This window comes from Corythoichthys intestinalis, chromosome 16, assembly GCF_030265065.1.
Source record: "Corythoichthys intestinalis isolate RoL2023-P3 chromosome 16, ASM3026506v1, whole genome shotgun sequence".
NCBI classification, from domain to species: domain Eukaryota; kingdom Metazoa; phylum Chordata; class Actinopteri; order Syngnathiformes; family Syngnathidae; genus Corythoichthys; species Corythoichthys intestinalis.
The window spans coordinates 15,887,880-15,914,820 of record NC_080410.1 but is presented as its reverse complement, the minus strand read 5'-3'; the positions used below and the strand labels follow the sequence as shown (position 1 = coordinate 15,914,820).

The following is a 26,941-nucleotide window of genomic DNA, read 5'->3' as shown; positions in this document are numbered from 1 at the left end:
ATCCGTGGTCTTGTATGTCTTCCATAATTGCTCCCACAGTTAATTTCTTTACACCAAGCGTTTTACCTATTGGAGATTCAGTCTTCCCAGCCTGGTGCAGGTCTACAATTTTGTCTGTAGTGTCCTTCGACAGCTCTTTGGTCTTAGCCATAGTGGAGTTTGGAGTGTGACTGACAACTGAAGTTGTGGACAGGTGTCTTTTATACCGATAAGGAGTTAAAATAGGTGCCATTAATACAGGTAACAAGTGGAGCCTGGTTAGACCTCGTTAGAAGTTAAACCTCTTTGACAGCCAGAAATCTTGCTTGTTTGTAGGTGACCAAATACTTATTTTCCACTCTAATTTGGAAATTATTTAAAAATCAAACTATGTGATTTTGTTGTTTTTTTCCCCCCACATTCTGTCTCTCATGGTTGAGGTTTACCCATGTTGATAATTACAGGACTCTCTAATCTTGTCAAGTAGGAGAACTTGCACAATTGGTAGTTGACTAAATACTTATTTGCCCCACTGTATCTAGTGCTCCAAAAATATCAAAGCTGAAATCGTGAGCTTGAACCGACCTATTGTCTTTGATATTGTTACTACGATGATGATTGTAATTATTATGTTTAATATTATTTATTACAACTACTGGTGTGGCTGCAACACATGCTAACTACTAGGCTAGTACAACTGCTGCTAATCAGCACGTGTAATGTCTGTGTAGGATGGTACTATTATGTTCAATTTGACTACAATTCTGATTTTTGTATCACAACTGAGACATAATTAGCTTTGCTAAACGTAGTTTTACAATGATAAAGCAATGGAAAATACTCATCTACTCCTTTTTCCAGGTTTTTTTTTTCGTTTACAGGTGGAGAACTCTGTTAGGCAAGGAAGGACGACTCATGTGCCTCACAACAACTTACTGTACGTGGATGGACACATTCCGAGACTACGTTTATTCAAATTTTACACATGCTGCCTATAGTTATGGATGACTTTAATGATGGAAGGCTCGAGTTATGCTCCACCTTTGTTAATATTTTTCTAGTAATTTTATAATTATGATTTGTTGACTCGTTTTGCACATGCACCAGTTGTTATGTTTTATTGTGATCAATATCAGCAATAAAAAAGAATGACATATTAGTTCAATACCATAACTAAAATCAAGTGAAAAATACCTTTTAGTATTTCCTTGTAACAACAAAATCCGTGTCAGCACTTCTGCATTCGGCAAGTGTCACATTAGTTGTAGTTTCACCCCATTTTGGTCACTCTGGTGGCCGGCGCATCATTCTACACCTCTTGTTAAGACAGGCTGCACAGAATATTAGAATTTTGTCCACGAAAGGCTCAATGAAGTGATCAGAACAAACATACAAACTTTTAGTTAGGTCCTTTAAGTTTGAAGCAGCTAGCCACATCCTTAACTTATAGTCTACTGCTGGTTTCGATTTAAAGCGTATAGCGGGGTGCATCCAAACTGGTGCTTTGTAGCTGGTTGGTGATGAAAACATTCCACTTCCAACTAGAGCTGGGCGGTAAACCGAAAATTTACCGTCACCGAAATTCTTCACGATGACCGACGTAATTTTGACCATGTCGGAAAATTCGGTAAATTAATAAAACAAGAAAATAGTCTTTTCATCCCGCTTTGACTCTGTTGTTCGTCTATGCTCATTCCCCTTTAAGAAAGCAGTGAATGTACTTACGTAGGGAGTCACGTGATCATCAGGAAGCCAATCAAACAGAAGCCCGGTAAGCTAACGCTAGCAGCTAATGCTACAAGCAAAACGTGATGGAGTGTGGCTTAAGGGAGGTTCGCCAAACTTTCACCCGACATTTAATAGACTCTTGGTGGCATCCAGACGGGCTTTCACCAGCTGTCCTCCCTTGTTCTCACAATTTCCGGAGATGGTGCTTTCAGTGCTTTCTACCGGTAGCCAGGCCACAGGCTAACGCTAGCCGCTAACGCTAGCGGCCGCTAGCGGCTAACGCTACAAATGAACGTGATGGAGTCGGATAGCGGCTCTAACCTTGTCGAAACGGCTGAATTTAATGAGTGGATTGGGCATGGACTGCATCTAGCAATTACTATGTCGCGTTATTTTGTATCTGACTGTGTGTGATTTCTCTGATAGCTTTTGTGATGGTAAAGCATTCAGCATAAAGCACAAATGGCCCCAGCAATTTTTCTGTATGTGCTTAATTCTGTGTCATTATTGCTATCATAAAATCTTAAGTGTTTCATTTGCAGAAGATCAATATAGCTTTAATGTGTGTCTGTCTGTCTGTCTGTTTGGGGGTTCATGTATGTGTGCATTTATTAAAAAATGCACTGGGGGGGGGGAGACCCTGAAACCATAAAGTAAACACTTGTATTGAATAATTATGTCACAGCAGCCATTAACAATAAATTGTCTTTTTGAAGTGTACTGTTCGAGCTGCAAGTCATTTGTGTTACAATGACATGTTTGCACAGGCATATCGATTTTGACAATGTACATTGTTCAAGCCATACACTCTGTTATAAATGCTCATACTTGAATTCTTATTGTTTACAATTCATTTGTATAAACCTAATGTCTAGACTGCATGTACATTTGTTAAATATATCAAATTGAATGCTGGTAACTAAATCAACAAGAAACTGTTAATCTGTATTTCATGCATTGATTCAGATTTTCAAATTATATAACAGTCCGCTTGGACGACTTTATCGTCATTTATCGTTATCGAGATAAATCTGCTCCATTTATCGTGATACATGTTTAAGGCCATATCGCCCACCCCTACTTCCAACCATATACAGTATACAAACACTTCTAGGAGTTCACACAACCACGCACAGCAACAAAAGTCCCGGAGCCTTATCTACGTCGTGCAGAATCCATTTTTGGAGATTCCGTGGGTTCCTCTGGTTAGATTTTGCAGTTCAACTTTGTCTACACACTTCTTACTTCAGCCTTACTTCATGTTGTTCTATCTAAACCGTAGGTCCATAGCAGAAAATGTCAAAGATGGCGTTGCCCATGTTTTGCTTCGGAAACTTGTCTATAATTAAACAGTTTGTGCACCATGGTTATATGTAGCAATTAAATTTGTTACGCTGCTCCTTCTAGTGTTCCTGCCTTGGACATATAAAAACGTCATGCAGACTAGAGCCTAGTTCGGGCCTAAAAAATCCAGCCCGACCCAACACGGCCCGCTGGTATTGAGGCCCGACCTGGCCCGAACCCGATCAATTAACTAGATTTGCAGGCCCGAGCCCGAAAAACCCGATTTTTTTTTTTTTTAATTAGTTGGAGTGACGCGGGGAAAAAAAACACAGGATTTTCATTTCTTCGAGTTGGCAGAAAAAACGCAAGTTTTCTTAATGTTTAAATAGTCTACATATTTTTATTATCATTATAAAAACATTTATACAACGAAATAACGCTGGGAAAGTTTAATATTTTTTTAAAAAATGCGGTTTTGAGACACACAGAGAAGATTCAAAAGGATCACATTTGTGTTGCCTTTGTGTGCATAAGTAAGTGTCTTTCGTAACGAATTCACAGTTGTCAGAAAAAAATACAAGTTTACTCAATATCTAAATAGTCTACATATTTTTATGAGAATTATAAAAGCATTTACACAACAAAATAACGCTGGGAAAGTTTGTTAAATATATTTCTGAGTGTGTGGGATATTGTTCACACATGGACGCGCCTCTCTGACAAGGAGAGGGAACAGCAGCAAAAAAAAAAAACAAAAAAAAAAATACAAATGCTTTGAAATAACATTCTTTATTGTAATGACAACAATACCAAAAATAAATTATAAAAAAAATACAAATGAAATAGAAGCTTTTAAACTGTGGGCTGGCCTTGACTGGAGTCTGCAACTTGCGGCCTCATGTCCTGCTCTTTATTCCTGTGAAATAAGGGAAATAATTAGACCGGCTCGGACTAAAAATGGCGATTTGAACAGCAGGATATTATGGTTTACTTACAGTGTTTATATTTTTTTGGTCGTCGTGGTGCAGGAATAAGATCGCGTCCACTGGCAGGTTTCAGTGACGTTCTCCGCTGATCTATTGTGCGGCCCGCAGCGCTGAAAACTCTCTCGCAGCTGCTGCTTGCAGGGATGCACAACACTTTTTCTTGCCAACTTGGAAAGTTTTGGGTATATATTTGTTGCATTCGACGAAGCGGACACAGTTTTTTGTTGCATCTTCCACGATCAATTGAAATTCTTTCCACACCTCACTCCTACCGGTGCATTCTTGCCTCTTCCATTCCCCAGTCTTCAGTTTGTTTTTAACTTCTCGCTGCTCCATATTGAAAAAGAAGTACCACGAGGATGAGGAGTTGTGGAGTTGTGTACACGCGCAAAGCGCCAGAACAGGAGAAAATGAAAAAGAGGGCAGTGCCTCGGCCGTGCGCAAGTGCTACAGCGGGAGGACAAGAAGAAAAAGCGGGCGGCGCCACGGCGTTCATGTGCGTGCGTGCACAAGCAAAAGCGCAATACAGAGAGCCTGCTCTCCATTTTTTGTTTTTGTTTTAATAATTTATTAGTCCGGCACGGCGGCCTGACCCGAACGTGAATGCTTAACTTTTTGGGCCCGACCCGACATTCGTCGGGTTCGGGCACAAGATCTAACCTCTAATGCAGACAAATGAACAATTCTACTGTATTGGCCTCAGAATGCCAAATTATTACCGTAATTTCCCGAATATAAGGCGCACCCGTGTATAATGCGCACCCCAAATTTACTTGTAAAATCTAGGGAAAATTATTGTACCCGTTTATAACGCGCACCCTAATTTTAGAAGAAAACAGAGCTTGTGTACGTAAACTGACAATATTTACGGTAATATGATTTGACAACTTCTCCAACTTACCAGAATCTAGGAGAAAACAAAACAGATGTGACTTTTCTTTTAAAGGCTGCTGTATAACTTGCTCGTTTCCTCATGATGAATAAATGTTTCTTCCATGGATTGATACGGTAAAATGAAAGTGAGAACGAAGTCAGAAATCCGTGAGAGCTCATAGCTGTCAACACGACAGTAACAAAAGGAACTATTGTTATTTGGGTTTGAGTTTCCCGAGGGACCGATATAGTTGACGGACACAGGAAGTGTGTGTGTCCTTACATTTGTTATGGTCCGAATTGCGGAGCTGCAATAAACGTCGACTCAAATGAGTTCAAGAAACTAAATTCTGTGCTTTATGAAGAGTGAAAAAAGCAGAATTTAACACAGACGAAATCATTCGGCCGATTAGAGTGAAGTTTACCGAAACAAAACGGTGACGTCACGTACCGTAATGGTCGGCAACGGGTCGCCGCATACGTTTCTTCAACACAACGTGGCCGTGTCAATGAAAAAAAATCGGTTTATATATATATATATATATGTAATACATATATATTTCTGTCTCCATCCATGTACCCGTTTATAATGCGCACCATGAGTTTACAAGTTGATTTTGGGGAAAAAAAGTGTGCGTCATATTCGGGAAATTACGGTAGTCCTTTTTTATCGAGGATGAATAACATATGCCTGGAAGTTCCTAAATTAACTTTCAAGCACAATGTCACAAGTTATACCCTTTTTTCAAGCGCCACAGAATATTGTGTTCTATGACTACGTGAACACAGAACTTAGAAAAAGTAAGATTAGATTCCCATCTTTCATCATAAACAGTCGTTTAGTTGTTTATACTCTTTTTCATCCTTTAGTTAACAGCAGTTGAACATGATAAACAACATTGTTTATATGTCTTTGGTAGTGAATAACAGTGTACAAGTTTGATCCTCCATTTGTGTTCAAATGTCTGTTCAAAAATTGCCACTATTGATGCTATCTGTTAGCATGTCGAAGATTTGCATTATTTGTTAGAAATAGCCTAAGCAGATTTTCATTGGGTTATTTTATATACATAAGTCGTGCTATTGTATAGTGCTATCCAATGTGATAAACGTTGCCCACTCACCTTCCAATATATTCATTCAGAGATTTCTTATTTTTCCCTAGATCAGGGTTTCAGTGCCTTTTGGGGGATTTAAATCAGGGGATTTCATAATCTTTGTCAACTGTGGGTCTAACAATGGTCAAAAGATACTTTAATAAAAAATCACAACTCTATCAGGAAATTAAAAGAAACATTTCCTGAATGACAACACAAATAACTGCTGGATTCTTGAAAAAGATTAGTATAGAACGATATCAAGGCAAGCATCAGAGACCATAAATAATTGGATTCTGCACTGATGCTGACCAATCTAACGGTTGTTCAGGCCAATACTTTTTAATTTTTTAGAATATAAAAAGTGTGTTTTAAAAGGTTACAGCTCTGGATTAGGTGTAGGTAATAATTAGATAAAAATAACAGTTAACTGTAAATGGTGCAGGTGTTGTATTTATTGCCTTAGACCATATAAATCAAAGCCTACTTTGTTTTTATCAAAATGCTCTAATTTGGGTGTGAACCAGGGGTCGCGTTAACTGAATATTTTCCGTCGTTGACCGGTTTTTTAAAACAGTGACGGAAAAAACTGAAGTCCGTCCGTCATTTTGACAGGTTGCAATTCACACCCCAGACCACAGGGTGGCGAGTGAGCATATTAATTAGCTATTGTCTCTCTTAATGCATGACGTCGTTGGCTATTCTGTCAGAATATTGTAGCGTCACCAGGGTCTGGCGGTGGCACCGTGATTGACACATCAACGCGAGGTTCTTATTGGCGCACTCGGTGTGCCAGCGCGTCATCCAATTGGTGGACTAGATTGCCGCCTGTGTATAGACCCCAATCACATGACGTCACAACTCCGCCCCCCTGACTGGAGCCGCCATATTGTGTGTCAGCTCGTCATGCTTACACATTACCGCTACGTACATGCCTCCTATTACGGCGTGCTTTTCTGCTCGTTAACATTAATAATCAAAATGGTGAAGGCGTGTGTGGCGGTTGGTTGCAGTAACAGAGAAGATAGACGGAGAGACTTGAAGTTCTACCGTATTCTGAGAGACCCGAAGAAGAGAGCGAGATGGACTGATGTAATTCGACAAGAAATCTGGGCACCAAACGATCACCACAGACTATGTAGTAGTCATTTTATATCTGGTAAGATGCATTTAATATATATTTAGAAGATTTTGGGCTGACAACCACAATTAAGATCATTGTGTGACGTTGGTGATTGGGGTCTATATAATTGCCTCTTTTTCTTTGGGGGCGGAGTTGTTTTTTTGTTGGTGTTGTTGGCGGTAAGCAGAGTAAAAAGAGGGAGAAAAATACCACGACTTCCGTGTCTAATTATTCGCCTCCAAGCAAGCGTTGCAATATTAATTAAAAATGAATGAAAACTAAATACTATTGAATATGTCATCATTATCATTTTAAAAATTTAAGTGACGGGTAAAAATAGATTTATGACCCTTTCAGTCAAAATGACAGACAACGAAAATGTCTAGCGCAACCTCTGGTGTGAACGGATACGGCTCAAAACAAATATGCCGAGGTTAGGATGTGGTGTAACAGCAATCGCAGTCTAATGCTACTGACGAATAAAAGAAGCGTGTCAGCGTCTCACACCCCCCCCCCCCCCCCCCCCCCCCGTCAGACCAGTGGCTAAGTATTAGGGACACTATCCATTAATTAAAATGCCACAAAAGGCACCAGCATATACCACTACACTAATACTGCATGTCCTAAACTTTAAATGCCCGATAGTCATTGTTAGCAAATAATCCATGTGGTGTTTTTTGGTATACTTATCTTTCTTGCAGTTCTGAGATTCAGGGTTCGACTCCCTGTTCACATGTGTTTGTAACAGTTTTCTCCGTATATGTTACTTTCAGTTCCAGAAACCAGCATATGTGTTTGCATCCACTGACAGGTCCAAGTTGTACCGGGGTAACTCAAATGACAGCGAGTGTTATGAAAATGGATGAATGGACACTTTGCTTGTGTACAAGGTTTGTTTTGAGGTAGTATTTATGTTTTTCAATTTCAATGTAGGAAAAGAAACCTAACCAGAGACAAAACCAGACAAAATCATCAACTGATTTGGACCTGGCAAACCGATAAAGTGTGGAAGTGTATGAACCAATACTGTATATATTATAATTAGGGACGTACCATTTCGATCGCGTGATCAGAAATTGGGCTGATCAGGCCATTTTTCAGAGGATCGTAATTAGGTGAAAAGATTCGGGTTTTTAATTTATGGTATGTATAATTGCAAAAAAAAAAAAAAAAAAAACATTTGTGCTGGCTAGAGTCGCTATGGTTTAGAGCCAGTTAATATTTTACAGTACGTTGATGCCACCTTGTGGTCATAATAATTCATTGCATCCACTATGTGACACAGTTTGGAACACGTGCTCATTCTCTTTTACAGTACACAGCCTGTGTTTATGGGGAAAAGCTACATGAAGTCAATTTGTTAATAAATCCTGCTGTAGGAAGCTAACCTATACTTATATACCTACAGTATACTCACTTTATGTAGTAGTGTTGAATGCATGCATGTTTCTTTGTTAGTTTCACAAAATTAAATGAATTACTTCATATAAAAACAAGAAAAGACCAAGCCTTGTATTTCATTGGAGGACAACATAACAACACCCCCTGAAAAAAGAGGAAGTACTTTAAACAGTACAGTACTGTAACATGTTTGGATCTTTAGTTAAAAAAAATATATATATACAACCCCCCCACCCCCACCCTTCGTATCGGAACAGGACTCTCTCAAAATCAGGTGACTTGGACTAGGGTGCAAAAATATGCGCTCAGGACCAGTGTTGTTAATCTTATTTTCAAAAAGTAATTAATTACAGTTACAAATTACTTCTCCCAAAAGATAATTGAGTTAGTAACTCAGTTACCTGAATGTAAGAGTAATTAGATACTTGGCAAAGTAACTGGTGTTTTACTTTTTGTTTTTTAATGAAAAAAAAAACAACATAGGTCACACTATGTGAAGTTCAAAGTGTTTTTGGGACAGTCGTCCTAGCCCAAGTCTTTACCCTAAACTTAACTAGACACAGGGGTATTGAGGATATTCAACCAGCGTAGTAACATATAAAAACGCACGCCTTTACATCCTCAGCAACGGTAACAGCGTTGTAAAGATGATAAAAGTCATTCATTAGGTTACTTACTACTGAAAAAAAAATAACGCATTTAGTAACGCCGTTACACGCTAACGCCATTATTAACAACACTGCTCGGGACATTTCTAATTATAACAAATGAGCTCTCCTGATCTGATCACAAGTCTCACTCTCCCTCCCAATGCTTTTCTTGGTCAGACAGTACACTGGAGTTGCTTATAAAAGTTAACGATGATTGACAGACGTTAAGGTTTGATCTTGCCGGACAGAGCATGGAAGCCGAAACTTCAAAGTGCTGCATACGTCAATCATCGTTTAACTTGTGAAACAGTTGCTGTGGCAACTCATTGTGTCTAAGTGAGCAGCGAGAGTGGATTTGAGTTGACTCACTCAATGAAGCATTTAATAAGACAAGCAATTTTCTACTTTATTCTTGTTTAAAAAGAATTTGGTGGGATAGTAACATGTTTAAAACATCATAATTATTCCATTTGAAGTGCTTAAAAACCATTTATTTATTTATTTAATTTCAGAAATTATACTTTGGTGGGAAAAAGTGAAAAAACATCTTATATGCATCTCTTTCCAATGCTAAATCTGAATAAATACATTACACACACACACAAAAAACCATTTTGGTGGTGGGGGGGGGGTGTCGCTACTTCACGCTTTTTCACTTGACGCGGCGGGTTCTACACCCCATTAACCGCGAAAAACGAGGGATCACTGTACATATCTAACATTGAAAATATGAAGGTCTAAAGCACACTTACTGCTTCCAGACTCAATTTGTCTCACCCTCTCTCAGACTGCTCCAGGTACACTGATTTGGCATGCCGGACGTTCTGGGTAACCTGAAGAAGACAGAGGTGACCAAAAACGTCAATCAGTAATAGAGTGAAATAGTGCTGTGGGAAATTACTGTGTAATTGCAATGTGAAGTAAAAACCTCTATCTACTATTATGAAATAACCCTGCAACCTTCATAACGTTATATTTGTGCCCGCGCTATTGGGTGAGTTCTGTTGCTCGACTAACGTAACGTCGGAGGTGGAGGGTGTCTGAAGTCACACTCAAAAACTGGGTTGGAGCACACGTACAGAGTCCCTTCATTGAACTCGGTTGATGCAAACAGCACAGGCAGCAGCGGAGCATTCAACAATCACCTTTTCAATGTCATTAATACATCGCAAACTGTTTACTATTTTACCTTGTGCTTCGGACACCGCAGTGAGAAGTTATCTTCATTGAGAGAACAATCTGAAAGGGAGGGAAAAAAATATCAATACAAAACAGGACTGCTATACAAAAAAAGTAAACTATATGGTGGGTCTGTCTGAAGTGACAGGGTTATCTATCCATGATGAGTAAGATTTTTGCTCACCTGTTTCAATGGCACAGAGATAGTGATATCGACGTATACAGCCTTTACTGTAGCAGCCCAGGGTGGAGCCAACCATCTCACAGTATGAACAGCTCTAAGATACAAAAGCAAAAATAAACAAAAGCAATTCAGACATGGATAGAACACAGCAACCTCCTTAGAATGATTACCAAAAAAATGTTCCATGAACTCAAAAAAAATTTCAAACAAAAGCAGATCAAATGGATATGCTTACCGTTTCTCTGGCGCCATCTAGTGCCTCTTGCAGGCCATAAAGTCTCCCATTGACAAGGTATACGCCACTGGTCCACACGATGCATCCTTCATGAACCCATAGCTCCTCAGGGTCCATGGGCATCTGGGGCAACTGGGCAAGCTGAGCCAATGGGCCCAGGGAGTCCAAAGCTGGTGGCGGAGGCTGGAACGGCAGTGACGCCTTACTGTTGGAGGGCACCATTCTGGGAGACTTCTCACTAGATTTGTGCCTCCGTTTAAAGCGTGGGTGTGAGGTCAGCTTTCGGTGTTGCGGTCGTTGTTGGCCTTCGTCTGCTGGCTGCCCTTGCAGCTGCATTGGCACCGGCTGTTGCTCAACGTCAAAATCTCTCTCTCTTTTTAGATCTGGAATAGGTCTTATATCAGGGATCATTTCCCAGGATAAAGGTTTATTGGTAGTGTAGGAAGAGGCAATGGTGCTGGTCTCCCCAATCATATTCTCTCTACAAGCTAATAAAGGAGTTTTTGCTGTAGTGGAAATAGGTGTTATATTTGAATCCAAGCTCACAGAGCAGTTACTACTCATTGCCGTGGGTCTGGACAATAGAACATGTTTTTGTAGGTTAAGCAAAGCATCTAAAGCATTCGAGCCAATTTCTGAGTTTTCACCGCTTTTGGTTGCGCCCATGATTGTATGACATTGTCTAACCTGGGGCTGGTTTTTGGGAAGCTTGGCAGCATATTCGGCAGGATAGTAAGGCCCATAAAGATCTCCAAGGTGTTTGTAATTGGCCCATTTTTTACATAAACAGCAAAGCTGACGGCCAGAGTGTTTAGTTTCTGTAAGAGTAGGTCCTGAAACGACATAGCCAGATGAAGGAAGTGTTTTTCCTGACTGAAGAGAAGATTCAGCCTGGTCAGTCTCCCTCATCTCAGATTCTCTCTTTGATAAGTGTGAGAAAAGAGTTGAGCTTGGTATAGAGTCAATTCCACTCCCGCCTGTTTTCCCTCCAATCACACCACGTTCTCCTTTCAACTTGTCATCCTCCGCATTTACAATGGTGCACACGGACCCAATCTCTGGTATTTTGTTCTCCACATGAATATGTGGAACAAAAAGGCCTTTTAGATTTGCATCCAGGAATGCTCTATTTGTACTGTTAGGCCCTTTTGCCCCTAACTGGATTTCTGGGTTATCTCTTGCCACTGATTGTGATGCTGGTGCCCCCCCTCTTCTAATCCTTTGACGACTCTCTGGTGATTCATCTTCGTCATTCAAACCTTTGCGCCGCCGTCTCACAGGTTTGATATCAATCTCTGGTTGAATTGGTTCACTCTCAACGTCCATTTTAACAACCTGGGTTAAAATGGGAGGGGTTAGAGGGGGAGTGGTTTTGTTTTCTATAATGGAGGTGACCGTGCTTGTAGTTTCAACTGCGTCTGGTATTGTTGGGCCTGCTGTAATGGAAATTGGTGGCAGCTGAGAATTTGGATTCATGTTTTGAGCTTGGGTTTGTGACTGGATTGGTGTTTGGCCTTGAGCACGCTTTTGTTTATTCACACTTCCAACTGGCCTTCCCTTTTTTTTGCCAGATGGAAAATAGCCTTTAGGCACAGCATTCTCTGGAGTTTTACAATCTTGTGCTGACAGATTTGGCCGAGGAGAAGACATCTGATGTCTGCTTAGAACATGACCTTGAGACAGACTGTGACGGGGTGAGGTAGCTCTGTAGTAGTCACTGCCAGTATAATCATCAAATCCTATGCCAGATTCTTGAATTTTCTGTCGAAGAAGGTTAGCAGCAGACTGCTCTCCTCTTCTCGTCTCAAGCTGCTGGTAAGTATTGGTAAAATGTTGAATGTCAGACAGCGCAGATGAAGATGGAGGTGGAGACCCCTGAACTGGACGAGGAAGTGGTGGAGGAGGGGGTAAAGGTCCGAGCAACGCAAAGTCCTCTTTTTCACCAGACGCTGATACCACAGAAGCTCCTAACCCAAAGTCAAAGTCTTTTTGTCTGCGAGTTTGTGGATCACATGGGTAGGCAGACAGTGGTAATGGGCCAGTCTCATCTACACCTCTAAAGGGAATCATGTCATTTAATGAGTGAACATCGTCAAAACAATCATCTCCTCCTGTAACACGTGGAAAATGGTTTATTTCCTGGTCCTGTGACTCAGTAAACGGTGGGACTGTTGCATTAGAAAAGCCTGGGTAATGGCTTGTTCCATCATCAATATTGCCTGCAGACTTTGTTACACTTGGTGATATTTTCTGAACAATTGCCTCAAGTTTCAAACCACGTCCTTTCTTTGGAGGCAAGGCCTTTATATTACCACTTGATGGAGACAGAGATTTAAAAGCATTGTCACCGGGCAATGGGGACGTGAGCTGTGGAATATCAGAAGAGGTTGATTCATCTTCATTGTGATGGTTTGAGTCTGAGGGCACCACAGGAAGGTGTGAATTTGTAGCTGCCCTCTGCTGAGATGGATCCTGCAGTAGCCTTTTAGCAGGAATAGGAGAGATAAAAGAACGCACTCTTCTTCTCAAAATAAGAGGATTTGTCTCTGCAGGACCTCCAGACTTAGTTTGCCGCTGCACCCTTGGTTGAGTAGAAGTTACGTCAGTTTGAGGTTTACCATCGTTGTATGGAGGAGGAAAGCAGGGAGGTTTAGCTTCCTCATGTTCATTTGTATTTGGGCCATGAGCCTTATGATGGGGCAAGGTGCCCTGTGAAACAGATGATGGTGGAGGAAGTGCTTGTGTTCTATAGCAAGAATCACCTTCAAGCATTCTAACTCCATCTGGACCTGGGTGTGTTGTCTCCCACATTTTCATGTCATAGTATCCACTTTGTTGATGGAGCAGTGTTTTGCTTGCATTTTGATCACTGTGCAAGTCTGTTTGTGGGATCATCCTCTGTATGTGCTCCGATAGGCCAACTTTATGTCTTCCTGGGGAAGAACCTGGCATTGTTGTTATATCCTTGGAAGTTCTGTTCATTGTTTTCACCCAATCAGTTATTTCATTTGAATGTTGGAACGACCCACGAGGGTGAGGATACATTTGAAGTTTATTTGTAGTTTGAGGCTGTGATGTTAAACTGTGATATGGATGGTGGGAAGGAAAATGAGGGTGGCCACGTGGCATATTGTTGTTTCTCGTTTCTCCAAACCGATAACCAGGGAAACTGGTGGAATTGCTTGTTCCTAAATCCATACCATGAAGATGTGACTGATGTCTTGATGGTGAAGATAAAGGATTTGTGCTCAAAGAATGGGGCAACAAGTGCCTATAGGGGTCAGAATTTAGCACAATGGATGACTGAACAGATTTTGAGGAACATTCTATATCAGTCTCATTAGTTTCACCACTGCCATGAAAATCAGGATTTGGAACAATCTCTTTGGGTGCCGTTTCAATTTTTACTACTTTCTTATCTAAAATGTCCTTTTTAATTAAATCGTTGGCCGATGCTGGGGAGGAAAATGACTGCTGAATGACCGAGGCTGCACTCTGATTTTTCTCCCGCTCTCTGTTATTTTCCCTGTCCTTCTCTGGTGTGCTACGTCTGTTTGGTGACACATCACAAATGACAGAGCGACGCTCTGATTTCTGAGAATCTGCTTGACTGGTACACCCTTTCAGTGGCTCAGGTTCTTGTAAAAGGAGCTCCTGTACAGCAGATGAAGTGGATGTTTTTCTTTGTGGAAGAGTGTAGTCTGCTAAATTGATATGTTTTGGTTGTATTGACTGTGCATCTGAAACTCGTGTTAAATGATCCTCAGAGTAATCAACTTCTTTTTTTGCAGTATTTTGCATTACCTTGGTATTGGATGCTTCTGGTTTTATTGAGGATTGAGGCCCTGTGGCAAAATTGGTTTTACTTCCATTCCGGTTATTTGGATGTAGGGGCTTTCCAGTGGTGCCTACTTGGCCCAATGTGCCACTGGCTGCAGTATCCACCATCCTAATATTTTCTGTCATACCATATGGGTATCGTGTTTGAAATTGTTGTTGAACTTGGAGATGTGCAGGAAATGCCTGTTCTGGTCTTCCATAACGTCGATCTAAATTATACCCTTGAAGAACCTCTTGTAAAAGGCTAGGGAAGTGATGAATTTGAGAAATGTCTTCTTGGCCTTTTGTTCCTATTGCCTGCCCTCTCTTCCCAAATGCCTCTGTTAGAGAACTCAAATCCTTTGAATACTCAGGGCCATAAGCAGAATGCTGATAATTTCTAGAACTGGATTCACCTACACCTGATGGGCCAGTCCTTCCTTTTTTACCTAAAGACACATCTGAGCTATATGTTGATCCAACAAAACCATATTTATGTGATCCAAACTGATTAAGATTGTGGGTCTGTTCAACATTAACTTTTTGCTGCTGCAATGAATATCGACTAAGATCAATACTCTCCTCGCCATTATGACTTGTTGACTCTTTCAAATAGGACTGAGATTGCTTCTCCTTCAAACAGAGGTCTTGCGTTTGCTTGCTTTTTTCAACTTGACTTGCCTCAGAACGAGCTGAGACAATCACACCAACACTTAACTGCTCCTCAGTTGTTGCTTTTTGTTCACTCTCATTATGTGCCGTTGAAGCTGTGTGCAACACATTTTCTTTATCCTGGCTATGCTTTCTGTCGATTTCTCCATCTCGTAGTGTTTCAATATTGCCTCTCTCCACTTTGACTCCCTCTTCATGTTCAGTTTTGATTTGTTCATTTTTTATTTCGGCACTTTTCTTAAGGCCACCTTTTGAGTTATTATTCAATAAACTAGGATGTGAGACACAGTTTGCCTGGGGGGGAGTAATAATACAGGAGGCAGATGAGGAAACTGGAGGTTTTGAATGTGAATTTGGATCCACCTCTGATGACGGACATCCAGAAGACAGGGATGCTAAAGTAGAAGCAATGTGAACGTTTGCTTTAGAGAGCATTTCTTTTGGTGGTGACTTGTATGTGAATGTTTTAGCATTTAAGGCTTGACCAGGTTGTGAGTCGTTTTGACTCTGAAGGGGATTGTAAAAGTTTTGTTCAGGTACATTGCTTGCACCACTCATCTGCCTCATTCTTTGATGTCCCTCTATTAAATGATCCTCTTGCTCTGTCTTGGTCTCAGCTGACATATAAGAGGCATCTTCATTAGCAACAGTTTCTAGACCAGCACTTTCAGCAATTCCTACAATAGTTCCATCTTTTAGTGTGCCAGTACTCGAGGCTGTACTTGCATTTCTACTTCTTGGTTCCAATGGGGAAACACTGTGAGCTGTTTGTTGCACCTGTCCGCCATCTTTGCCTTTTTTCTGTGAGAATACATTGTCAGTGCGCAGCATGTGTTGAATGGTGTTGGGTAAATTAGCTACCTGGGAGCTCAGAGCATTAAGACTATTTAGTCCTGCATCCTGTATTTTTCCAGCTGTAGGAGATGAATAACTACAGGGACCTTCCTCCCGGGGAGCATGTGTTGAACCTAGACCACTTTTGTTGCAACTTGTAGGTGGCACACTGTTTAGTCCAATATTACTGATGTTATGACCTTTGTGACTGCCGTTGCTACCACAACTACTGATGCTACTGTTTGAGTTTGGTGTCGGACTTAACTGTGACACAGCCTGTATTAATCTATGACTCCGGCTGCTGCTATGGACGGTAGATGAAGAGTTGGAATGGCCAGAGGTGTTGACATAGGTTTCTGAAACTCCCAGCAAAGGGGAAGGAGTGGATCTACAGCTTGGTGAATGTACTGCAGAGGCAGCTGGGGACGGGTTGGATATCGGGCTCAGGTTTTGGTTTATCTGACTTTGTTGAGGATGCATTGGGGATTTGGCTAGTTCTTGAGATGTTGTGTGAGGTATACTGGGGGTGGAGGCCTGTTGATGTTTACCATATATGGTGCTTTTATTTGGGCTCTGGTGCTGCATTTTAACAGGATTTTCAAAACCCACACCTAAATTGTGCTGTGTGTTGCAATGCTGGAGTGTGCCTTCCTTGTGAAGCATTTGCATCTGTGGAATATATCCAGAAAAATTTGCTGCATGGTAACGCTGCTGAACACTTTCCACTGGCCCCATATTGTTAGCAGCAGCTGAACCAGAGACAGAGTTTGCACTTGAGTTGACACTGTGTGAACTGTTGATTTTGGGATCAAAACCGGTGTTAGCAGTCCCATCAACATATCTCTGTGGAGGGGGGCTGTACATTCCCGATGACCCTGTGGACACTCCAGGCTGTGGAGAGTATTGTGGATATTGAGGGGTCATTCTGTGCCCAGAGCTTGGATAACTCCGATGCTGCTGCCCATGGTGGACAGGAGAGAATGTTTGCCCATGTTGACGGCTCTGAGAAGCTGGCATGGCCTGCATTGCAGCGTTCTGACTCATGTTGTATTGATGAGGAGAGAATGCTCCAGATGCTCCACCTGAACCTGTGCTAGGTCCATAGTCTACTGAATATTGTGACATGATGCCAGATGATAATACAGACCCAGAGGCAGAATGTCTGTACTGTGGAGGTATGTGTCCATCAATATTTGGGTAACCAAATCCCGTTCCATAGACCAGACCTCCTCTTCTGTTTTTGTCCTTTGCGCCCAATGAAAAATAATAATCCATTGTGTCTTTCCTGTAAGGGTTGTTACTGCTGCTGTGAATGTTAGCCTGTGTGGGCGGCTCTACAACACCTCTGTTTCGAGCGTTGTAAGCAAGCATGGGGCTGGCTTGACTGGAGTGGGGATGGCTTCTGTGCAGGCTCTGCTGTTGTATCGCTGCATAATCTTCTGCCATCCTTGGGGACAACTGGGGTTCTGCTGGTTGAGGCGGGTAGGACGGTCCACCTCCACTCCTCATGCCAAAGCCAGGGGCAAGAGTATGGGGGGTGGGGCTATTAGAAAAGTTCTGCATGTTTTCCTTTTGTGCTAAAGAAAGACAGCACTGGTAAGTGTCAGTGGGAAATGCGTCCGATGTATAAATGAAGAGCTGATCCCAGCAACCATGGATGCAGAAGAAAGTGTTTTGTTGTGTTTTTTTTTTTTTTTAAATGAAATTCTTATATCCACGAGACATTAGTATATGATGATGATGGTTGTACCACAGAGAAAAACTGTTCTCAGTTTTTTGTGGTTCACATCACAGCGGATTTGTTGTAATTGCTTCTGCAGCTCAACTAGTTTGGCATCAAGAATATCTCATGGATAACTAACACGTCACTATGTAAGGCAGCTTTAAATGTCTCTTTTGCAGATGCTGAACCACGACAGCTTCAGTAAACATAGCTCTTTTTTTAGGATGAATATTATGGAATAATACAATTGCGCAAAAAGTTTATATTCCATTGAAACAGAATTCTCAGAAGAGTTACTTTCCTTTGTCAATTTGTGTAATTTTGCCAGGAAGTGGACCACACTTGCGTGAGATGAGTCGTGTCAAAAAAGTCTGTAAACAGGCTTACAAAGTACTTCCCAGAACTCCTTTGATGTTCCACTCTTGGAAGCTGCACAGCACTTTCACTCGTGTTGGTCATTCTCATTTCATATCATGTAATTTTTTTGTTACTATGTGCATTCTTCTCGGTCATACGTCTTTGGTCCCTTTTATTTCATTATTTCTGGGCATAAATTCCTCAAATTCCTCTTGATGCTCTACTGGTACTTCAGCATTTATTCGTCTTACCTTTGGTATTGTGTGTCAACCATCATTTAATTCTACACAGTTCCAAAGGAATTTAATACCAAAAACGAAGATAATCCATTTATTCCACTTCCAAGTTCACTTCCTTCAAAGTCCATTTCTTGTTGTTTTCCTTCAGTAACTCCATGCAGATAAAATTATTTTTCCAGCCGCCGCTGACCAGAGGCTTATAAGTCTGTTGGGAAAAAAAAGTATTAGTCAGCATGTGACAGACAAAACAATATAACATACAATGAAGACGTACTACAAACAGTTATAACCTCATGTACAATACATGGTACGTCAAGATTAAACGGTCAGCTATTTATCCTTTATAACTTAAAGGCAAGTAAACAAAAGACATCATTAATTCATGCTTATAGTAATTATATATACAGTGGTACCTCTACATACAAAGTTAATTTGTTCCAGGACCTTGTTTGTAAGTCAAAATGGTCGTATGTCGAGCAGGATTTTCCCCATAAGAATACATTATAATTCCATTAATTCGTTCCACAGCCCAAAAACCTCCATTCATTCATTCATTGTCCATGCCGCTTTTCCCTAAATCCTTAATAAATACTGCTGGTAATATTACAAATGGCAGTTACACATAGCAAAAAAAAAAAAAAAAAAATTATAAATAAAAATCGGAATAATAATACAACAATAATTCTTGTAATAACGTAACGAATCGGGTTCTAATGTGGCGGACGTTTTTAGCTGTACCTGAACGCACTGAGCGGCTGACGTGACAAAGAGAGGGAAAGCTTACTTTTACTTTAAATGTTTTCTCGAGAACATGTCAACTTCGGGGGACAGTAGGCGTTGCACAAGTCAATGGAATAAATGGCGAAGCTGGCGATTTCTTTGGTTATGTTACCACAATAGTAATTGTCACCTTAACTTATAAAGACTGGCGAACAGTGGTCGGAGGAGGACCGTGGAGATGTATTGTTGAGCCAGTTCACGTACACACACCCTATGTTCTTATTTTTTTATAATTTGCATCATCATTTCAATGGTAAGCGTCACCTTTTTCCTTGTTTCACCACCTGTACCTTTTTGAAACTTGTGTTGATTTCTCTCAAGTAAATCTGCCGTGCGTTTGCCTGCTGTGCTGTCATGTTGTCGTATTTTGAGCATGTCGTGGATGTTGAAATAAATGGCGAGTCAAATTTTATGTCGGATGTCGAAAAGATCACGTGTCAAAGCGATCGTATGTTGAGGTACCACTGTAGTTGCACTATGTATACACTTTTATAATACAAATAAGACTATACTAAAAGAAGTGCACTATTTTCATAAATTTAAATAAATACACCTTGAAGCACAATTAAGTTAAATTGTACACTAAACAGCCGCGGCATTATTACCACGTGCACAATGATGAGTGCAAGAACTTTACCAAATTAACATTGTTTAAAAAGAAAAAAAAAAAAAAAAGTAATGCTACAATATTATGAAATGCAATATTATGGTGGCTATATTGACGTGAAGAGCATTCTAAGAATTTGGCGTGAGTTATTTGAGACAAAAAGATTAGGAAATGCTGATGACGAACTTATCGCTAAATGAATACAGATCTTCCATTGCCATTCAAAACTGAACATTACCTTTCCAAAAGGCTGAATTACAATTCATTACAGCAGTTGTATTAGAAAGATTTACTGTGTCAGCGGTCATAAATTTGGCTGATCAGTATTATGTGGGTTGTATGGTTGTGCTTTGCACAGTGGATAAACTGGATGTCAATAGAGAGTTGTTGTATGTTTCCATTTGGAAAGAATACGTCCACTAAAGAGTGAAATATAGGCCTAGATTATTCTCTAGACTACATAATTTGCGAATGCTCTTACACTATACACTTTTTTCATTTAAATCCAATCCAGTCTTTGTAAACATTTATGAAAACAATGATTTCGTTGTGGACTTCGGCTTTTTTTTTTTTTTTTTTTTTAAAACAGTAATTGGAAGATGCTTTAAAGCATTCTTCCTACTAACTAATAAACAGGTTAGGTGAACACAAAAGTAAGGCAGTGGGAGTAGGCAACTTGGGAAATAGAGTAACACATTCAAACAACACTCACACCTAAAATAAAACAACTTCATAAAGTCAAACTATTACAGTGACACTAAATGTCTAACTTTACTGTGTGTTTACTTCTTTTAATTATTATGGCTCACAATTTGAGGGATTGTATCCTTTTTAATGGGGTCAGGACCCATAATTGCCTTGCATTGTCTACTTTTTCACCAACAGATTGGTTAATTGCCTTTCAACACGTTTGGTCAATTGTGCTTTGTATAGTACACTATAGAGCCAGTCGTTATAATCGAACTATTAACAATTTATTAGGGTATTAATTTAACCCATTGGCCGCATTTAGTGGCGCTATGTCTAGTGTTGTCTACCGTGGAAATGTTGGGCATTCAAAGTCAGTCCTCTCAGTTTAAATGAATTGGACATCTTTTGTTGTCCCCCAAAACCACTTTCTGTCTGACTGTATTCTCAGAATTAAGTATAAAAATTAATAAAAAGCCACGATCACGACTATGGTGATGAATGGTAGAAAATATTCTTAAATGGCTTATTTTTTTTTTTCATTTAATTTGAGCTAGCCAAACAAAAGAAAAAAGTAAAATAATATGACATTTAAAAAGAAAAGTAAACCAAATGAACTTTTGAGTGTTATTGGGGGCTATAACCAGGTATCTGATTTTATTAATGTTGGTTTGATTAACATTTTGTTAATTTATAATTAATAATAAAAATATACTAGTCCTTCTCAAAAAATTAGCATATTGTGATAAAGTTCATTCTTTTCTGTAATGTAGTGATAAACATTAGACGTTCATATATTTTAGATTCATTACACACAACTGAAGTAGTTCAAGCCTTTTATTGTTTTAATATTGATGATTTTGGCAAAAAAGTCAAGAAAAAACAAAAATCCCTGTCTCAAAAAATTTGCATATCATGAAAACGTACTCCAAATAAGTGACTAACCTAATCATCTGAATGAACGAAATCGACCAACCTAATCATCTGAATGAACGAATTAACTCAAAACCCCTGCGAAAGATTCCTGAAGCTTTTAAAAACTCCCAGCCTGGTTCATTACTCAAAACCGCAATCAAGGACAAGACTGCCGACCTGACTGCTGTCCAGAAGGCCATCATTGACACCCTCAAGCAAGAGGCTAAGACACAGAAAGAAATTTCTGAGCGAATAAGCTGTTCCCAGAGTGCTGTATCAAGGCACCTCAGTGGGAAGTCTGTGGGAAGAAAAAAGTGTGGCAGGAAACACTGCACAACCAGAAGAGGTGACCAGACCCTGAGAAAGACTGTGGAGAAGGGCCGATTCCAGACCTTGAGGGACCTGCAGAAACAGTGGACCGAGTCTGGAGTAGAAACATCTAGAGCCACAGTGCACAGGCGTGTGCTGGAGCCACTTTTGAACCTGAAACAGCAGCAGAAGCGCCTGACTTGGGCTACAGAGAAGCAGCACTGGACTGTTGCTCAGTGGTCCAAAGTACTTTTTTTCAGATGAAAGCAAATTTTGCATGTCCTTCAGAAATCAAGGTGTCAGAGTTTGAAGGAAGGCTGGGGAGAAGGAAATGCCAAAATGCCTGAAGTCCAGTGTCAAGTACCTCAGTCATAGAAGTGGGAATCTTTTGGCACCTAACAATTTGATTACGATTCAGAGGCTCCAATTCGATTATAAATCGATTTTTTATGTTACTCCCCCCCGCGCTTCAAATGTATTGTACATTAGTTTCAAAATTGTTCAAAAATCCTCTCAGGCTAAACCAAACTAATATTTCAGTATCATGTTGACAGTTTAAAACAGTAAATAAAATACTCAAGTCCCATTCTGTATCGGCAGCTTTAAACTACATTCAATTAATTTAATGATGTGAACCAACCGTTAAAGTTGTTAAAATTCTCCCATTATTCCATAATTTCCCTTCTGTCTACTTTCGACATATCAAAGTTTTAAAACTGTTTCATCATTTAAAGATGGATTCAAGTTAAGATTTTGCCGATTTGTTTTTTGTTTTTTTTATAGATAAAAAGTAATTAGGTTGGCTACAACAAGGCCTTCTAGAGAAATCTACTGCTTTAAGATGGCAGCTGTTAACAACGCGGCAACTACTAAACGGCAAGTCTGTCATTTTGTATCTAGTTCTTTTTACATGTTCTACTGGCGCCGTCGTCTGTCATTTTGCATCTAGTTCTACAAATATGTGATATCTACTATAGCCGTATGTTTGTAGCAACTAGCAACTGGGCGTTGTTTGAAGCAGCTGTCGGCCGCAGTCAGGTATTATTGTTTTTTTTTTTTAGCGGCACGAGTTGAACATGATATTTACTCTCGGTCTGTTCCTCATTGCGTCCCCAAAACTGCGCTGACTGTGTTTTAGGTCTGCTTTACCTGGTGTAATTCAATAATCGGAATTTGGATTTTTGTCAGTCGTTCTCAAATCTTCCACGGCCGAATCGCGAATAATCTCAGAACCGGAAATTTCGCACGCCTCTACTCAGTAAGTGATGATCTGGGGTGCCATGTCAGCTGCTGGTGTTGGTCTACTATGTTTTATCAAGGGCAGGGTCAATGCTGCTAGCTATCAGGAGATTTTGGAGCACTTAATGCTTCCATCTGCTGAAAAGCTTTATGGAGATGAAGATTTCATTTTTCAGCACGACCTGGCACCTGCTCACAGTGCCAAAACCACAGGTAAATGGTTTACTGACCATGACATTACTGTGCTCAACTGGCCTCCCAACTCTCCTGAAGTGAACCCCATAGAGAATCTGTGGGATATTGTGAAGAAGTTGAGAGTCACCAGACCAAACACTGTGGATGAGCTTAAAGTGCATGTGACACGAAAAAGCATGTTTATTTTATAATACACGCGGTATTTTATGCCCCTGAATGATATGGACCGCTTGGATGTGTGTGGAAGCGATCGCTATATTTATTTAGTTTTTTGAATCCCGCGCCATGAAAATGAGTGACTTCCGGCTTCGGTCTTGCATTGAGGAGGAGGGCGCTGTGACGTGTACGGTAGAAGACGTCCTCTTCACTATACAGTGTACTGTTGTGTATGAGGACGAAGGATTCAGCTGATTTTGCGGATTAATATGTGTATTTTTTGCATCACGCCAGCCAAACGGCTGCAGAAAAATCATTCTGTATGAGGGAGAGGCGTATGCGCCTTTTTGGAGTCTCAAAAGGTTCCCATTCACCGTGGATATTTACTGTGGGACCATTTGATTTACGAGGAAGTGAGTAAACATCTTGTTTTGTATTATGTCAAATACGAATACAGCGATTACAAAGTAAACACTACAAACTTCCTTTAAATGAAGGACTACTTACGTTTGATCATTGAGAGGCATGTAAAAAGCTCTCCTCATGCTCATTAGCAGCATGTTAGCTGCACAACAACTCCAGCCACCCTCCTCCGGGGAACGAACTGTAAATTGCTCTCCACCGGGCGGTTTGCCGATCCGCGAAGACAATCGACAACCAGGTCGTCATGTCAAATAATCCAGGCTAGTTATGTGTGATTTTCCGCTTCGAAGACTTTGAAACATCACTCGGTTCGGGTTAGCATGTCGGCTAGCTGTCACGCCTTCTGGTTTGTTTACATTCTCCGAAGCCGGGGAAGGGAAATGACATATGTCCGATTTAGGTGTCATAAAATATCGTTCGGGAGGTGCGACAGTAAAGGTGAAGTCGACAGTTTTGACCATTATGGAGTAATTTTGCCATGTCGACCTGAATAAATGCATTTTTATTATTTCATATTCCAGCACCATATATCAGCACAAGACTGTTATTTGTCATGACCATGCCACTTATTTAGCAATTGAGGAAAATACTTGGATAAAAAGAATATCCTGTAAAAATATTGACGTAAAGAGACAGAAACAATGACATTTTGCCGCTCTCTTTGTCGCGTTTTCCTCGTTGTCAATAGTTCCCCCTCGACGGGCTGACTGGTCCTTCTCAAGCCATTTATATAGCTATTGGGGAAAAATACTTGGATAAAAAGAATATCCTGTAAAAATATTGGAGTAGAGAGACTGAAACAATGACATTTTGAGGCTCTCTTCGTCGCGTTTTCCTCGTTCTGAATAATTCCCCCTCAATGGGCTGAATAGTAAAACCGATGAGCCCAGTCTACCGCTGACGTCATCCACCTGTTGGGGACGCTAAAGCCCTATAATGGTAGGCGTGGCTAACCGGCAGATTAAAAGACTAATTTCTCGTCATCTGCGCTTTGCTAAATTGTTGTATATAGTCGAATTGTCTCAAAATATGATTCTAATTCACATAATAATGCCATTTAAGACTTTTTTTCTCGTGTCGTATGCTCTTTAAGGCCGCTATCGAAGCATTCTGGGCCTAAAGGATTCCCGACAAAGTATTGAGTGCATAGCTAATACAATTTATTGAAGGTTGACTTTTTTGTATTAAAAAAAAAAAACCTTGTTTGTATTGGTCGGATGAAATATGCAAATTTTTTTAGATAAGGATTTTTGTTTTTTCTTGACTTTTTTGCCAAAATCATCAATATTAAAACAATAAAAGGCCTGAACTACTTCAGCCATGTGGAATGAATCTAAAATATATGAAAGTCTAATGTTTATCACTACATTACAGAAAACAATGAACTTTATCACAATATGTTATTTTTTGAGAAGGACTACTATATATTACAACAACAAAAAAAAACAATAACAAAATACAGACACAGAAACGCGCAACCCACACATAAAATCTAGAGGAAAATGGTCTCAGTTAGTCATGTAGGCCACAATATTATCATTTGGTATAGAAATATGCCCTACTCTACATGACCCAAAATGAGATTTTTTGACAATATGTTACACATGAGTTACAAGCAAACCAATGATGCGTCGTAACGCAAAAACAGTGAATGTATGAGACAGTTGTGTCTTCAAACATGCCATTAGAGTCTTGCAGGCTAATATAGTGAAAAATCTGTACTGTTGGAGGGATTCTACTGATCTCCACCCTTATATGTTGATTACTAATTAATCACAGTAGCTCTCTGAGCATGGCCAACAGACGAAACTGCCTATGTAATGCCATGCATATGGCTATCATATGAGTAAGAGCATACGCAATCATATTAATGCGTCATATTCATACCGTAGCGAAACATTTTATTGTTTTTAGCCAACGTATTGCAATGAGCTTAGCAGTGCTGCCCCTTTTAACAGAATTTGAGTTTAGCGTTAGCTCACACACTGCAAATTGGGAGCTAGCAACGCTACAAGCTGTGCTTAGCAAATTTAGCAATAAAGCTAATTAAGGTTTATTCTACTTTTCCATGGTAATTGAAAATATTCACGCAGCGAGAGGCTGAAAGTGACGTTTAGTTACGAACCGGGGTGATTTGGTGCAGCTGTTCCCCCTCACATTTAGTGGAACAGTGACAAACTGGTTTAGCTAGCGTATATGAAGGAAACATGCAAGAGACGTGATCCGAGATGATTAGCATCACTCTGCCTGGCAGTTTTCAATCGCGACCAGTGGTCAGGAGCTAGCTAACATACCTTAAACACATACCTGAAAACGTAGCAATACAAGGCCCTGCTTAGAGTGAATGGTTCCTCTTGACAATCCCGCTGTTGTGGCAGGAAACACCAGTCTTGAGTAGAATGCAACGCCGCTTTTCCTCAGCCTTTATGGATCCAGGAAACCCCGACCATCGGCGACAAATATCGGGGGAAAGCCGTCACGACAGTCGGATCCCGGGCCTCTCTTCCGATGCCCCCCTCTTTTTCCCCTTTTGTCCTCACCTCCAGAAATGATGAGAGCAGGGCACAATCAGGGTGCCTGTGGGTCCCGTCAGCGGTGAGGTCCACACTGTCACCCCCGCCCCCCTCTTCTCTCTCTTTCTCCCACTGTTCCTTTTCACACCGCTGATGTGATTGCACCTATCGTCAACTAACATGAAACGAACAAGCTTACCAGTCGTCTTGCGAAGCACCCTAACGTCACTTTCCGCCCCTGAAACGCATTTGCATACCTTCCTCACATGCTCCTTTCCCTTCAAGACAACTATTTTTTTCATGCAACAGAAAGACCGCCTTGATACACACACAAAACACATATTCCCTGCACACCCTCCCTCATCTTCCACATTATAGCCCTCCATCTCATGTTATCTGTCAGATTTTTAATTCTAAAATATTAGACAATTTACTAATACTAAGTGTGATGTGACTAAGTGTTACTGTGTTACTCTATGCTGATGCTATTTTTCCTCGCCAGCCTCCCTTTGTTCTTGTTCCACCTTCAGTGAAAGTGAATTAGTCTCATAAGGGCCCAAGTGTACAATGACCGATACAAAATAAGCTTGCATAGAATGGGAGCATATACTACAGAATGTTTTGTTGTTGGTACTGTGTCATATTCATGCTGGAATGCAGCATATCGATACAGGAAAGCAGATCTATACTGACAGTTTCAGGGACAATGGTCACTACAGTGGACAGCTATTCAGAAGTTGGCACTCAATACGTT

The 26,941-nt window shown here is 40.4% G+C and overlaps 1 protein-coding gene across 2 annotated transcripts in view; it reads right to left on the bottom strand.

Annotated features, from left to right (window-relative positions):
* The window catches only part of tcf20 (transcription factor 20), a 33,829-nt gene extending 7,355 nt beyond the window's left edge, over positions 1-26,474 (bottom strand). The window contains exons 1-5 of one of the 2 annotated variants that reach the window (XM_057861538.1): positions 25,982-26,474; positions 10,720-18,568; positions 10,485-10,578; positions 10,311-10,360; positions 9,899-9,954 (exon numbers count right to left, since the gene is read on the bottom strand). In XM_057861538.1, the coding sequence (XP_057717521.1) occupies positions 9,899-9,954; positions 10,311-10,360; positions 10,485-10,578; positions 10,720-17,607 (7,088 nt within the window). In that variant the 5' untranslated portion in view covers positions 17,608-18,568; positions 25,982-26,474. Of the gene's footprint in view, positions 1-9,873; positions 9,955-10,310; positions 10,361-10,484; positions 10,579-10,719; positions 18,569-25,981 lie in introns of both variants that reach the window. The other variant, XM_057861539.1, reaches the window with a different exon arrangement.
* Positions 26,475-26,941: the final 467 nt, after the last annotated feature.